The 15,572-nt window shown below is 47.4% G+C and overlaps 1 protein-coding gene across 1 annotated transcript; it reads right to left on the bottom strand.

Moving 5' to 3' along the window:
* Window positions 1–2,311: 2,311 nt before the first annotated feature.
* On the bottom strand, window positions 2,312–15,239 carry MYD88 (MYD88 innate immune signal transduction adaptor). The gene is made up of 5 exons (XM_052694329.1): window positions 14,836–15,239; window positions 11,163–11,294; window positions 9,323–9,503; window positions 8,408–8,499; window positions 2,312–5,898 (listed from the first exon to the last, which is right to left on the bottom strand). The coding sequence occupies exons 1-5, from the start codon at window positions 15,173–15,175 to the stop codon at window positions 5,744–5,746; spliced, it is 900 nt and encodes a 299-aa protein (XP_052550289.1). The 5' UTR covers window positions 15,176–15,239; the 3' UTR covers window positions 2,312–5,743.
* Window positions 15,240–15,572: the final 333 nt, after the last annotated feature.

Here is a 15,572-nt window from a genome sequence, read left to right as displayed (position 1 = left end):
TTAGAGCAGGAGTCATTCTCCTTGTGTCCTGCACTGTTTGGCACATCACCTGCCCTGCAGAGCGTTGTAAGCAGCACCCACCATACGAGTCAGCAAAACCCACTGAACCTTTCCCCCACAAACTGGCACTCGGCCTGCTGCATTGCTTTTTTCTTTCTTCACATGGCTGCATGGGCAGGGCTGAGAGCAGTACAAAACCTGTTTGGTCTGGGGAGAATCTGGACACTTGGCAGTTGAGGAAACCCTGGCACGTTCCTACAGAGAATCTGTTCTAGCAGCCATCTGCCACCTATGCCCTCCCTCTGCAGCTCTGCTAAGAATCGCACAATCACAGACTTCCGTGGGTTAGAAGTGACCCATAGAAACATCTCATCCAGCCTCCTTGCTAAAGCAGTTCCCTCCTGGAGGTCACACAGGAAAGCATCCAGGTGGGTCTTGGATATCTCCAGAGAAGGAGAACCCCACCACCTGTCTGGGCAGCCAGTTCCAGGGCTCTGTCACCCCACACAAAGAAGAGGAGCTTGGAAGTGCAGCATGGAGAAATTCCACCAGCACATCAGGCCCAGCCATCGCGCATGTGTGTCCCCGCTCTGAGGGCAGTGGGAAGGCAAGGGCTAAGCAGGAGGAGGAAAAAGCTTCACGTACTGTTGTACGGAGACATCCAACAAGCGTCTGATGGCAAACGCGGACTGTGTTTGTTCTCTATTTCCAGCCCAGCCCCACCAAAACCCAACCTGTGGCACTGCGAGACATGGTTGGTGGCGTGGTGGTGATGGGTTGATGGTTGGACTAGATGATGTTAGAGGTGCTTGCCAGCCTTAACGATATGATGGTTCTAAGCAAGTCTGGGAACAGGGGAAGTTGCACAGACAGCTTTACTGCAAAAGATGGACGGGGGGAACAGCACATTGCTGAGATGGACTCTGCAGTGGGAGCGAAAAATGCGTTGTTTGTAAATGAGGCATTTGAACCATTTAGCACCTCAGTAGAGGTTCGATCAATTAAACATTTACAGGATACAACAATATTCATTCTCCTGACTGCAGGTTGTGCTGAACGGGTTTACTGGGCAGGGCTTGATAGTGATTGTCAAGGAAATTCAAAGTCATCTCAACATCCTAGCGAGCATCAGCTGAACCAAAAGTTGTTACAGGAAAGTATTCGTGCACAGCAAAAGTTTCGTTGTTTAGTAAAAGCCCAACAGGTTTGACAGAGGTTTTTAAACTCTATTAGCATGCTTTCCAATAACATGAACTTTGTGTTTTTTTCTTTTAATTGCCTTATTAAAATATGTTTCCAGCGTGATCAAACAACATTTTCCCAGCTATTTTTCTGCATATTTTTCTTCCCTATGCTAATTTTCTATCAGTAGATGTGCCCTTTGGACCAAGCAATGCTTCTATCACGAGTAAGCAACTCTTTTCATGTCCGTGTAACAAAGACCAGCAGTTGCTCAATCGAGGAGCAATGCTCTATCCATCACCCTCTAACCCTGAAGCTTAGAGAACATTTTGCACAAGTTGCTAAATTTCACCAGGTAAATGCTGTCCTCCAGTAAACAGGGAAATGGCGCCAACATTTCAACCTAGAATAATACATCTGAGGATGATATCCATATCACTGTACACGTGCTGGTTTGTAGCAGCCATAGCAAAGGCATTACCTCATAGCCCTTATAGGAAACACTGTCCCGCAGGAAGCCTAGCATATAGCCTCTCCTGATGTGAAGTGCAGCTTCTCCTTGACCTCCAGAAATTCCTTCCAACCAACATTTCTCTGATTCAGTGATCCTTCAGCTTTTCTTGTGGTGGGGCCCTGGCCCAACAGCTGCTGAGTTTGTGAGTTATTTGCCTGCCTTGGACTGACTCCAAGCCGCCTGCCTAAGGAAATGAAGCTGGCAAAATCCTCAGTGCTGCCACGCAGCATTGTGTTCCTTGGTGGGATCCTCTAGAAAAGATGAAGAACAGCAGCTTGACACCCAGCAGCCCTGCTTCCAGAGGATGGGAAGCCAAAGCCCTGGCTCCATCACTCAGGTGAGGACCAGAGCTGAAGCACCCCTGGCACAGCAACAACCACACACTGCATTCTGCAGAAAAGAAACCACACATGCCTGAATTTCTTGGTAATTTTCTTCCTGGTGTGGTTCAATCACACCTCTCCCTGTTCCAGACACTCTCAAAAGCCTCTGCTGGGGAATTGTTTTAGGCAAAACAAGAAAACAAAAAAGAAATAGCTCCCATTATTCCTCACTAACACTTCCTTTTCAGATCTAGCATTTATTCTCTGATGCCCAAGGAAGATATCCAGCCCATGGAGTTTTGCTTCTTTATTTTACAATGTTTTGTCACATACACCAAAAGCTTGTCTGAAAGAGAAAACACAGAACTGCTGACTGTTTTCAGAACGGCTATACAAGATTCTTATCAGGATAGAAAGTAATATAAATATATATCTCTCTATATAAAAATAAATGATTTGGTACAAGGATAATTTCAACGAGGGAAAGAAACAAAATGGAAAAAAGAAACCCAACACGTAACATCATGATTTAAGTTCCTTTTTTAAAGGTGCTGAAACATTTGACCTTCCACTAAGTGCCAACAAGGGGAAAGGAGAACCACGACCGCCACTGAAACACGCTTACAGTAACTTGATTTTATCATTCAGAGATGTCACACCTCATAAAGAACTGTGCCAAGACAGATGCAAAAATGTCAGAAGTGCATAAGCTGGATTTTACTCAGACAAGGGCTGTCATTCAAACCATACATTTCACATGTCATGGCTGTTAATTCACTTTGCCCCAAATGTGTAATTTTAGTCTAGGACAAGACAAATGTGAACTGCTTGTAAGAAGGCAGTAATGGTGATACTTGCATTGCACCTGAGCCAGCCAGGAGTAGTGAGTGCAGTTAGGAGATAATGAAACCATCCTAAGAATTGACATCTGTGTGAATCCACCTACTGGAAGTCTGAAGATTTAGGAATTCAGCTCTTGGTTTTGACTTCCCTTCCAGAAGCTGCACTTTCCTTGCTCCACAGTCACCAGATCATCTATTACAAAGTTGACTGTTATTGCTCTTGCTGCTATTATTTCTCCTAACTTACAGCATCTCAAGTGCCAAACCACCTATCAGGACCCATGCAGAAGTCACTGCACAGGTTGGGTCTGCCAACAGAACTCTCCAACTTTTAGATATACTTTCCTTAGCAGAGGTTGCAAGAAGCAAAGGGAAACAAAAAAGCCTCAGAAAATCCTTATATCAGCAAAACTAGAGGAGGAGAAAGTTCCACACACCCTCTTGTTGAAACATCCAACAAGTGTTTGATGGCCAATGTAGAGCGCATTTCTTCTATGCCCAGCCCAGCACCACCAAACCCAATCTGTGGGACACAGTCAGTGGGCATGGTGGGGATGGACTGATGGTTGGACTGGATGATCTTTGAAGTCTTTTCCAATCTTTATGATTCTATGACTCAGGCAGAGCACAGGGCCCATTCCCTCATTGGACAGCCAGGCTTCTCCCCTGGGAGCAAAGCCCTGCAGCTCCAGTGCTGGCAGCATGGCCCACTGCCTCCCTCTAGCGTCCGGACCAGAGCCTCCTGCTTTTGTTCTCGCCCTTAATGAGACACTGGATGAGTTCTTTCAGCTCTCAATTCAAGAGGGATCTGGTTCAGTCCTGTGAGCAGTGACCCATAATTAATGTTGATAGACGCTCTGGAGTATGGGAATTCATCAAGCCCCAGGAGTGACTGGGGATCAAGCAGCCTCCAGAAACTCTTATATAATTAACATTTAACGATTATGCAAAAGCCCTAAGGCATGCAGCTGTCTCCTTCCTGCAGGAGGGACCTGAGGGCAAGAGGACATGAAGATGAACTATTCAGAAACTCATCATCAGGTTAACTTCTCTCCTCTGACGTGCACAGGCTTCTCACTGGAGCCAACAAGACAGAATGGTGCAAATATCACCTTGATATCATGCCAGCAGCTAGAAGGGACTGAAAAACACTGAGTTTGTGAGCCTACCCTAAAACTGTCCCCATGTCAACGCACACATTGCTGTGCTCAGGTCAAGGACAGGCCTCTCTTGGCCAGGAGGAAGCAGCAACAGCACCTGCAATGACATGGCAGCAACCTTTGGTAAGTGAACATCCATTTACAGGGTGGCTGAGGAAGAGACAGTTGCACACGTCCCTGCCTGAGGAACTCAGCTCTGGTAATGCTTTAAAATACATCTTAAATCAATCGTAATCCAGACACAATCTTAAAGACGTAAGCTAGTAAAACCTTAAGCTGTAAAATCAACCCGTGTCAGTGGCTGAGGTAAGGAACAAAGTAGTAGAGATCAGGCACCTGCAGATACATAAGCAAGATTCTCTTCTTCCCAGCATAGAGAGCAAATAGTTACTGAAAATCTGTTTAATATCCCAATAGGTCACTGTAAAACACCACTTTGGGCAGGATTCTTGCTCACACATTAATAACCGTGGAGATTAGTTAAAAGATGCTCTTTCCTATTAAGGTAACATTATCTTCTATAATTTAAACAGCCCAATCTATAATTCAGTACACTCTTTATTTGGTATTTACCCCTGTGCCTTTGAGGCATCCTAAAAGCTGATGTGCTTTGGCAGGCTGTTACAAATCAAACAATTGATGAACTGGACCCACTTAGGTGCACAGCTGTGTTCCTTTTCAAGCCAATGAGTAAAAGCTGTACTTTGTGTAGAAAGGACTTTCACAAAAATATAGATTTCAAGACCGAGTTTCTATTAAAGGGAGTCTCTCTTGTAAACATTTAATCAGGCCTGGGAATACAAAACATTGGAATAAAGCATGACAATTAATCAAATGTCACATGAACATAGACATGCTGCAAGAGCGTGTCCTTCCTTATAGCTCTGGCTTCAATGAGAAGAAAAAAATCACTTTTGTCAAATATAAGGGACTACTCAGAAGATGCCAGTAATGAGGGATTTACCCTGGAAAGGAATATGGAATAGGAATGTTGCCATACAGCTTCAGGATGAAAACATCCACAGGAAATAAACTGAATTCAGTAGTTATTATTACAAAGATAATGCTCTGACCTTGCAGATGTTGCTAAGAACAAAGGTACAACCATTAGTAGCTTTACAGTGGTTTAACAATCAAAATACGTCTCTGCTCTTCTGGAAAGAATGAAGGAAACTCAGAACAAGCATGGGCCAGGGACTGACCACAGCAATTCCTGTGCTGCCCAACCAGCAAGGAATTTCACTGACATCTTAAAATGACACCTACCCTAAATATTACCATAGCCATTAAAGAGCTTGTAAAATAGTATGAGCCTTTTGTTTTGAAAAGCCTGCAGTTGGAGGCTTTCATCATTTTTTGTCTTATACCAGCATTTTATATTCCCAGGTCTCATTAAGAACTCTACAACAGAGCCACCTCGTATCAGTGACTCAGGCTTTAAGTATATATTCTCTGTATTTCCAGTAAAATTTCTTGTTTCACCAAGTGCTGGATGCTGTTGCTCGCTGACTTGAATAGGAACACCCACATAGTTGCTCTATTTCCCTTTCCAAGTTATGAAGAAGTGCTAGAGGAAATTCTTTGCTCCCAGCTGCAGGCTCCAAGGGCTGCAGGCTCCTTGCTGACTGCAAGGATCCAAGTTCTGCAGTGGGACGCTGTAGGAACACCATGGTTCAAAGGCACAGCCAGGAGAGATTGAAAAAAGGCTCCCAAAACTTTGCATCATGGCAGCAAGAGAGATTTTGCCAGTCTTGTCCAGAACCATTTTTTGGTGCAAGGGTTGGTGTAATCACAAATTGTAATGAACCTCAAGATGCTTGGAAACTCGTTCTTCATGGTCTTGCACTTGACTGGAATCAGCCGCTTGAGACGAGCACCTGAAAGGGAGATCACACAGGCAGAGGATTACACAGAGCCACACTCACATCCTGCTTATATCGTCTCCTCTAAGCAGTACACACACCCCAAGATGCAGGTTCTCACCCCGCAGAGCAAGTTTCTCAACCACAAGCACTCTACCAAGAACATGTCACTCAAGTATCAGCCAGGGCCCCACGTGCATCTTGCCTGATCCCAGAGAAGAACAGTGAAGAGCAGCAAATAGGAAAGAATGAACGTTTTCTTGTCGAATGCAAACAGCAGTATGCAGTCCTGAGTACTTCCAGACGGATTTGACAATCTAAACTTCTTTGAGATCACAGAATCACAGAATGGCCAGGGTTGGAAGGGACCTCAAGGATCATGAATCTCCAACCCCCTGCCACACGCAGGGCCACCAACCTCCACATTCAATACCAGACCAGGCTGCCCAGAGCCCCATCCAACCTGGCCTTGAACACCTCCAGGGATGGACGGGGCATCACAGCCTCTCTGGGCAGCTGTTCCAGCACCTCACCACTCTCTCTGTAAAGAATTTCCCCCTGACATCCAGCCTAAATCTCCCCTCCCTCAAATTAAAACCATTTCCCCTTGTCCTGCTGTTATCTACTCTTTCAAAGAGTTGATTCCCCTCCTGTTTGTAGGCTCCCTTTAGGTACTGAAAGGCTGCCATGAGGTCACCCCACAGCCTTCTTTTCTCCAGGCTGAACAAGCCCAGCTCCCTCAGCCTGTCCTCACAGGGGAGGTGCTCCACTCCCCTGATCATCCTAGTGGCCTCTTCTGGACCCTCTCCAACAGCTGTCTTTCCTGCTCTGGGGGCTCCAGACCTGGACACAGTACTGCAGATGGGGCCTCACAAGAGCAGAGTAGAGGGGGACAATCACCTCCCTGTCCCTGCTGGCCACCCCTCTGCTGATGGAGCCCTGGATACCATTTGCTTTTCAAGCTGCAAATTTCAAGATGGTTCTCTCTAGTTCTTTTGCTTCCCACTCTGAAGCAGATACGCTGCTGAGCGTACCCTCATGGATACAAGGAATCATGACAGGAATGGCTTTTGTTGAGGCATGTGCAAGATCAGACAACTGTCCCTGTGGTTACTGCAGCCTGAAGCAGCAGATGTTCTAGAGAGGAACCTCTCCCTGTCTCATTTTCCATAAGGACACCTGCTATCAGCTGAAGTCTGCCCAATGCAATGATGCTGAGGCCTGGTGATGCATGTACAAGATTTCCTAACTGCAGCAGGTGCTTAAGTAACAAGTGGAGCTTGCACAACTTGCCACCAAACCCTTCTGGGTGTGACAATGTGAGTTACCTTACATGAAAAACTAACTTAGTTCTGCAAGCCTGTACTTACATGCATGATTTTATTGGTAGAGTTTGTGTCATTACACAGAGATGTGTGTTTCTGGTCTAATGAAAGATAGGCTGCAAAAAAAACTGATGCAGAACGAAAAGGTCTTTGCTACCAATTCTTCTGGTTAGGGGCTGATGTGGTGAGCTAGGGATGTTCATGGGATTAATGCCAAGATAGGAATTATTTTGTCATGGAAGATGCAGCTAATTCCTTGCTGTACGGGCTGTGTCCTGGCTTCCAGTTTAACCTCTGGCATGTCAGTTCTAATGCCCCACCAAATACCTCATCTACAAGAGACTCGATGTGTAGGCATTCCTATTCTTAACACATCCTCTGCACTGTTAAGCTATGCTGCATTTATACACTCCCTATATATACATACAAGTGTAGGGTAACTGCTAGTTAGAGATGCAATCTGAGCAGCCTTGGTGGAAATGAACTGATGTTTTCTTCAGTTCAGGAAGAATATGGAACAGATTTTTCCCATCAAAGTTGAAAATTCATTCTATTTTTTGTTTGTCTATCCATGATACTCCAGGATCTCTGCAGAAAGGTGCAGGCTCATTAACTGAAATTACCCCAGCACTTACTCACACCATATTCGCTGCAACACTTTTCCCAACAGCAGCAAATTTCCTGTATGAATCTTAAAGCATTTCAGAAGTTCCCCAATTTGCATGCAGCTGCACCAGCTCTGAAGCAGGCAGTTAACCCACTTGGCAGCTGAAACACCCAAGCTTCTCACTCACATCCAGGTCAATGGCAGGGCAAGGAACCAAGTCCAGGTCCTTGCCTGCATGACAAAATTTATAAAACCACTGTTAGTTTTGATGGCTGCTTCTAATAGAGATAAATTTCTGTTTACTTACTGAAGGGCATTAGACCCAGGGCTAGGTGGACTTTTACACATAGGTCAGTGGAAAGAACACACCTCTGAAAGTGGGTTCTGGTTCAGTAGCCATCTATTACTCATTTTCTCTTTTCTCACGTAGATTTATCTCATCTGTTTAAATCCATCCCAGACCAGCCCTCATTCTGCATTTGTGCAGTGCCCTACGGTACAGCACTGACCTCAGCCACGGCTTCAGATGTTACTGCAGTACCAGTTATAATGCTGACAGGCAATTTTAAATAGAGTGCTTGTGAGATCTTACCTGGGGAAAGACTGAGAGCAAATTTGGTCTGAAAATCACATTCATCGCTTTCCAGGTAATCATCTGAAATGACGACCACCATCCTCCGACACCTTCAGAGAAAGCAGTCAGGGGAGAATGAAATAAGATGCCAATGGAGACGCCTCTCATTCTCACCAGTAAAAAAAAAAAAGAGGTATTTCTCCAAATTACCCTGATAGAAAAATGAACCCCTTAGGTGTGGTTGAGCAGGAATTAACTACAGGGTAAAGACTACACACAGAACACACTAAAATATGAAGAGCAAAGATCTCACTGTCCATGGAATCTTTATTTGATGCTCTGTTTGTCGATTACAAAAAAATGCCACCTAAATTGTCTGCTCAAACACCTCTTGGGATTTCTCACTGAGCCTAATTTGGCAGGACTGTGACAGCAAAAGAGCTGCGTGGGGCAGCAATCAGCACTTCCCCTCTTCATGCTGTAAAGGACTTTCTCTACATAAGTCTCTATCTAAGATGTCACTTTTATGTGACACACCTGCCCACCCACCATCCTCGAGTCCCACAAAAGTTTGAAGGATCCCTAAACACCAACGCTGTTCCCTCAAATTCTACATAATGAGGTGGAGCTAACTCCAAAATACAGTTTGGAGTTGAATTCATTTAAAGATTCCTTCCAAAGATGCAACTGCAGGATGAAAAGGAATCAAGTGTAAGTGGCATCACTATTAGAGCATCTTCCCCGTGAGCTACGAAGCTACATGTTTAGGAATGCCTGAGTCTTCATTATTGAACCAAGAGTATAAAACAAACCCCATGAATACATCCTCACGGATTTCTCCTGCTCTGCTGGCACAGTGCTGCAGACACAAAGTTCAAATGAGCACAACATTCCATTACACTGAGCTGCTCCAACCAGCCGTGGTTCACTCACCTTCTTTCTATCAGTTCTCCACTGATGGACCACACACACGTGCCTGGCAAGACATCCCGATCAAACACACAGAGCTTCAGTTTGAACTCCGTTTGCTCCAGCTCTCTGATCATCTCCTGGACAAACTGAAGGTCCTTCTGACAGTAGCAGATGAAGGCATCAAACATCTCTGTTCCATGCCCTGAAACCATTAAAAATTCAGCTGTCATCTTCTCCTATAAATGAACTTCCTGGACTGAACATTGGCTCCCCCAGCCTTTGACAGACAAGCTCTGTGCCATGCTTGCTAAGGTAACTGAACACTTTACCATACCAGCTACCCTTCAGCCCAGGCACTTGTGCAGAACAGGACTGGTGGGAAGTAATGCATGTGTGTGCCTTCACCACTTTTTTTCACCTTTCAGTGTATCAGAGTAAACTCATGTTTGGTGGCAGGGGTTAGGGAAGTGTAGCCAAGATGCAGACAAGCAGAAGCAATAGCATCAGCAGGGAGGGAGGGAAGACAAAGCACAGGAGAACTGGAGGGAGCAGAGTACCCTTAAGGATACAACCAGGAGCCTCCTGCTCTGCAATTTCACATCTAAAATACCCATCTGACTCCAAGCCTTACTTCTGTAATGCAGGTTACAGCATTATGAGCTTCCTACCCAAAACCTTACTGCAGGACCATCATCCCGTAAGGATGATGTGCTGTGGGTTAAGCCTAAAAATTTGGAACCCACCACTGTCATGGCCAAGGTGTTAAACTTGGGTACCCAAGGCCACATCCTAAGTAAATGACCCTGTTTTCCAAACATGTTAATGGCTGGCAGCTCTCATTTATTTAGCACTTGCACCAATAAAACAGTGCTTTATTTTAAAAACAAGAACCTTGCAAACCAGCACCTTAATATTGCTGGATGGCTTTCCACTATGTTATTTTATTTCCCTATCAGTGTCACTACATGTTTGTTAAAGTTTTTATGCCAACTAAAGCCCTACTAGTGAAAAACAAGGTCAGGCTCTAAATGTAGCTCTAATGAGAAAAGCAGCAAGCCAGCAGGCAGCTTCAACTCAAGCAGCAGCCAGTCTAGCAGAAGGGAAACTGGCTGCCAGGTCAACCTGGGGCACAACACTACCCTGAGTCACGTCATGCAAAGATGCTGTGGGGGTTGTGGGCACTTGGCAGGGATGCTGATGTCCCCACACACAGCAAAAGCAGCTGCCCAAAGTCAGACCATCCAGAGGAGCTCCTGGAGAAGTGTGCTGACATCTCCATTCTGCATGGCTGCTGCTCACCCTCGTATTATAGGACATTCACTTCTCCAGCTGTATGCAGCTGTACACGCAGCCAGGCATGCGTGCACAGAGCTGTGTTTCCTCCTGCTCTCCACTTCACACCCAGCAATACTTCCAACCCTGCTTCCTTTTTATTCAAGATTCCTCAATCTGCTGAAGACTGGGCAGTGTAGCCAAGGCAGCCAGCTCTGAGTTCCTTCCCCTTCATGCTGCGCTTTCAGCAGCCTGCAGCTGTTTGTTCTGTGAGCCAAGCCAAGCAGAGGGACAGCAGCTGCTCCTGGGAAGTCTCCCTCCACACACGGCCAGCAGGCTCTGTGCCAGGCTGTTCCAGGGTGCAGCTTTCCCCAGGGTTGCTTTTGCTTCTCCTCTCTGCCCAAAGGAACAGGCAATGGGAAGAATGAAAACGCCTGCAGACTACCAGCCACAGCATTCCAGTCAGTGTTATGAGACGTCACAACATTGAAAGAGAACTGATTTTCTGCACTTCCCACAGGAATCTGCCGGGCAGCTGAACATGATCACTCCATGAGGTGTGCCACAGTGCTGCCATCACTGCACTCACCATACGGATCATCCCTCGTGGTGATGCCCATCAGCTCTGACGTCTTCGGCACGCTGCTGTCTACTGCTGGGACCTGCAGTGGCTGCTCAGCCTCCTGCCGCTTCCTTCGTAAGTACTTCTTGCAGTCCTCCTCTGCAAAGACACAACACCAAGCTGTGAGTGTGCTTCTATGCTACAGGGTCCTTTACAACCTTTACGACAGGAAATTTCCCTATTTTACACATCAGTGATAGTAGAGGGTAAAACCCTGCTGGGTTTTTTGGTACCTATCTGTGCACCTGTTAGCCTGGAGTCTACCCAGCACCTTCTTGAACCTCTTGATGCTGCATCAACCATCTCCTCCAGCAGGGACAAGTAAAATTCCAGCATGCCTCCAGAACAGGCTTCTGGAGCAGCTATCAGAAACCTCTTTTAGCTCGGGCAGAGCAGATGCACGCATCACTGTGAAATAACTGAGGGTGCCGTATTTGTTGCTGTGAATTTTCCATGTGGGACAGTGATGTGCACTGAGCTATTACAAACAGATCTCGTTTAAAAATGACTGACAAATCTAACAGTAAAGTCTTTGGAGAACTGAAAAGCAATCCCACAGGCTCTGCTACTCTGCAATCCACAATCACAGAAGAACTGAAAGTAAATGGAACTGAAAGTAAATGGAGATTTCAAACTGGCAAAAGAATGCTCAAACTCCTGCCTGTCTGCTACTTTGCTTAAGGTTCAAACACACTAAAACAAAAACAAACAAGCACCAACCAGTCAGAATTAGTCTGAAGCAGCTGCAGAGGTCGCTGGTACAGCAGCACAGAGCAGAGCAAAGCCTGGAAGTGCAGACATGGGTGGAGAACACTCCTGCCACCCAGCCCTACCCATACCCTGAATGCTGCAGGGAGCCCAGCTCCTGAACCCCATCTCTGCTTCTGTCTCACATCTCCGTGCCCCACAGCTGGATTACCAGGTGTCAGGTCTGAGCAGAGATTTTCCTGAGGCATAATCCAATCTGCCTCTCTTCCCTCTTCTTTCTCAGTTGTTCAGCAGTGAGAAGAACCAGCTGCATTCTTCTCCCTGTTGCAAAATGCCTGACATGAGTTTTTCTAGCGTGGTCCCCAGACTCCTCACCACCCCACTCAAGGCTGAAACACACTCACTAAGTTAAATGCTTGTTTAGTTCATCCAGACCAGCCAACGTGCACAGATTTTTGATGGTATCATACCATAATCCCACATCTCACATATTCCTATAGGATAAACCTGAGCCCACAATCCAGCCTGAAGGAATGACAGACTTCCAGTGCCTAGGCATGGATTAGTCCCTAGCCTGACCACGTACAGCTTAACAACAACAAACAAGAGGCAAAAACAACTCTAAAAGCCCACAAAGCAGAAGCCAGTTGAGAAGCAAGAAGCTCCTCCACACTGAGAAGTCCCACTCAGCATCTAACAAGGCAGTGAAGGCCTTATATTGAGCAGTTGAGCAAAAGCCTGAAGTACTGAAGAATAAAACCATGATATTCTCTGACTCTGCATGCCTATGAGAAGAGAGAAGGCATACCCTGTACCTCAAGCAGGAACTCAGCACTTTTGTAATTGGTCAGGAAGAAACAAAAAACACTGTTTCAGCAGGAAACAGCACAAACTTACCAAAGCAAAGAGTTTTACATACCTAAACATGATTGTATAACAAAATAAGCTGATGAGAAAAATCAGACTTAAAGCAGATGTGCAAGGATTGAAAAGTTGCATCTTTCAAGCCCTCATGCTCCAAAGTTTGTAATAGGGGAGCTGTACTATAAACGTAACCCTGTGGTACTGATGGCTGTGACACTACACAAGGCTACAGGAGACACCACTTTTTAGCATCCTAAACATTTAGCAGGGCCACACGGCAAGAAATGGAGCATGTGATGAAAAAAGAAGGAACTGGTTCTGAAGTAAAAACCATAAACTGAAAGCAGTATCCTTTGGAGCTGCACAGCATCATCAAGTAGCGTTCAACAGAGACATCTTGAGGCCTTCCAAGATACCTCTGTGGGGGCCACTGAAACGTGCTCCAGATCTGCACCTCCTGTAATGGAAGCACAGACCACAGAAATCTCAATGCTGATGTTTTAATCCCCAAGCCTAAATCCCAATGGTGTAAACGAAGACGCCTTTGGCAGTGGGAAATAACATGCACCCGAGTTTATGCAACCATTCCTTTTCTTTCCTCTTACGAGCGTGAATATCTCTGAAGTCTACAAGAGCTCGGAGCACTGGCAACAGCTTGCAGGCCCACAATCCTCAGCCAAAAATAACAAGGACATGGCCGCACTGATCAGGCTGCAGGTCCCTCTAGCATCCTGTCCCACATAGTGGTTGAGAACCAGGGGAGACTGTAAGTATCAAATAAGCATGCAGCAATACTTTTCCCAAATAATTTATCTTTTGGGTATTATTTACCACCTATTTTTAAAACCTATCTTTCAGACCACTTCCAGTTCAGGCATTTCCGGAATCTGAGAGTATTTTAGAGTATTTTCCTTCCAAGAATTTATCTGCCTCCTCTTATCAGCGTGACCCACAGCCAGGCTAAACTTGCGACTGGAGCTCCAGCTCCTCCCACTCTGCTCAGGGTCTGAAAGAGCTCATCCACAGGTCCCAAACTCAGGGCCAGAAGCAGCTTCAGGGGTGCACAACGCATTGTGAAGCTCCAGCTCCCTCCCACAGCTGGCAGCTTCTGCTCTCGATGAGGATCACAAAACACGTGAATGTTTACTATTTTTTCCCCAAAAAAAGTCTTCAGAGCATTCTTCATTTGGGAGAGCTGCAGGAGTTCAGGCATATCTTTGGTCCTTGCTCAGAGATGCACTCCTATACCTTCAGTCCTCACAGTAACAGGAAATGAGATTGGTTGTTTCTTCACCACAGACCCAGGTAATGCATGGCCTCAGAGTCACCTCGTTTTGGAAACGCCTGGGCAAGGAAGTTCCCTTCTTACTGCAGTTCTGAGAGCTGCCTTCACTGTGAAGCCCTGTGACCACGAAGAATGCAAAGAGCTTACAAGGAACAAGAGCTTACAAGAACAGCTGTGGGATCTCCACATTTATTGTTGTGTGCTGATTCCATCTCAGTGTGCAAGGAAATTAATTCCTCTCCTGTTATTCACATTCACAAGGCACCTCCGGATCTCCACACCAACATCTCTGGATTTTCCTGGAACATCAATGTGAGCCTCCTCCTGGCCCACCTTCTCAAGAGCATCTCTGATGTGCAGAAATCCCAGTAGCGGGGTTCCAGGCACTCCATAAGGTCATTAAGCTTGGAAAAGATCACTAAGATCACCGAGTCCAACCCCAACCCATCACCGACATCGCCCACATCCATCCCTCAGAGCCACACATCTCCACTGTTCATTAACGCCTCCAGGGACGCTGACCGCATCACCTCCCTGGGCAGCCCGTGCCAGTGCGTTCCCACTATTTTCGAGAAGAAATTCTTCCCGATATCCAACCCGAACCTCCCCTGGCACATCGCCTCGCCGTTCCCCGGGAGCACAGGCCGACCTGACCTCACCACAACTCCCATCAGGAGCTGCAGAGCGGTGCTCTCTCCCCCCCCCCCCCCCCCCGCAGCCTCTCCCCGGTCCCTCCAGGCCCCGAACCAGCACCGCCCGAGCGCCGTCGCTGCCGGTGCTCACCCACGCTGCCGGCCAGCTCCAGCAGCACGTCGTGCCGGCCCAGCTGCCGCAGGAGCTCCAGCAGTTGACCCACGGTGGCTCCGCCGGGACAGCGGCTCTGCCACTCGTCCAGCAGCGCGGCCGTGGGGTCGGGCAGCGCCTCCAGCCGCCGGATCTCCAGGTAGTCGCAGCCCAGCTCCTCCGCCAGCGCCGTCCAGTCGGCCGCGGTCGCCGCCCGCGGATTGAGGTAAAGGCCGAGGCGGCGCCGCACTCCGTAGTTGAGGGCCACCATGGGCACGGCGTGCAGATCCGCCGGCTCTGGGCCGGGAGCGGAGCCCGCACCCACGGGTACCGTAGCCATGGCCGCGCCGCTCCCTCGACTTCCCCCGGCGCGGCCCTTTCGCTTCCCGCTTCTCTCCGCCTCCTCGCCGGGTGCCGCCCGCCTCCCGCTGGGGGCGGCGCCTTGAGCGCCTGGCCGCAGGGTGTGGGTCGGAAGGGGCCTCGATGTCGCCCGGCCTCAACAGTGGCCCTGGCTGGCCCTGAGCATCGTTGCACGTCGTTGAACGTCATTGCGCTCTGCAGCTCCCTGAAGGGAGGTTGTGATGAGGAGGGGTTTGGCCTCTTCTCCCAAGCAACAACCAGGACCCGAGGAAATGGCCACAAGTTGTACCAGAGGAGCTTTAGGTTGGACATGAGGAGAAACTTTTTCTCTCAGAGGGTGGTCAGGCGCTGGAATGGCTGCCAAGGGAGGTGGTGGA

Source organism: Tympanuchus pallidicinctus, unplaced genomic scaffold, assembly GCF_026119805.1.
Source record: "Tympanuchus pallidicinctus isolate F22 unplaced genomic scaffold, pur_lepc_1.0 scaffold3, whole genome shotgun sequence".
NCBI classification, from domain to species: domain Eukaryota; kingdom Metazoa; phylum Chordata; class Aves; order Galliformes; family Phasianidae; genus Tympanuchus; species Tympanuchus pallidicinctus.
Note: the sequence above shows the minus strand (reverse complement) of the source record. Positions and strands in the feature narration are given on the sequence as shown.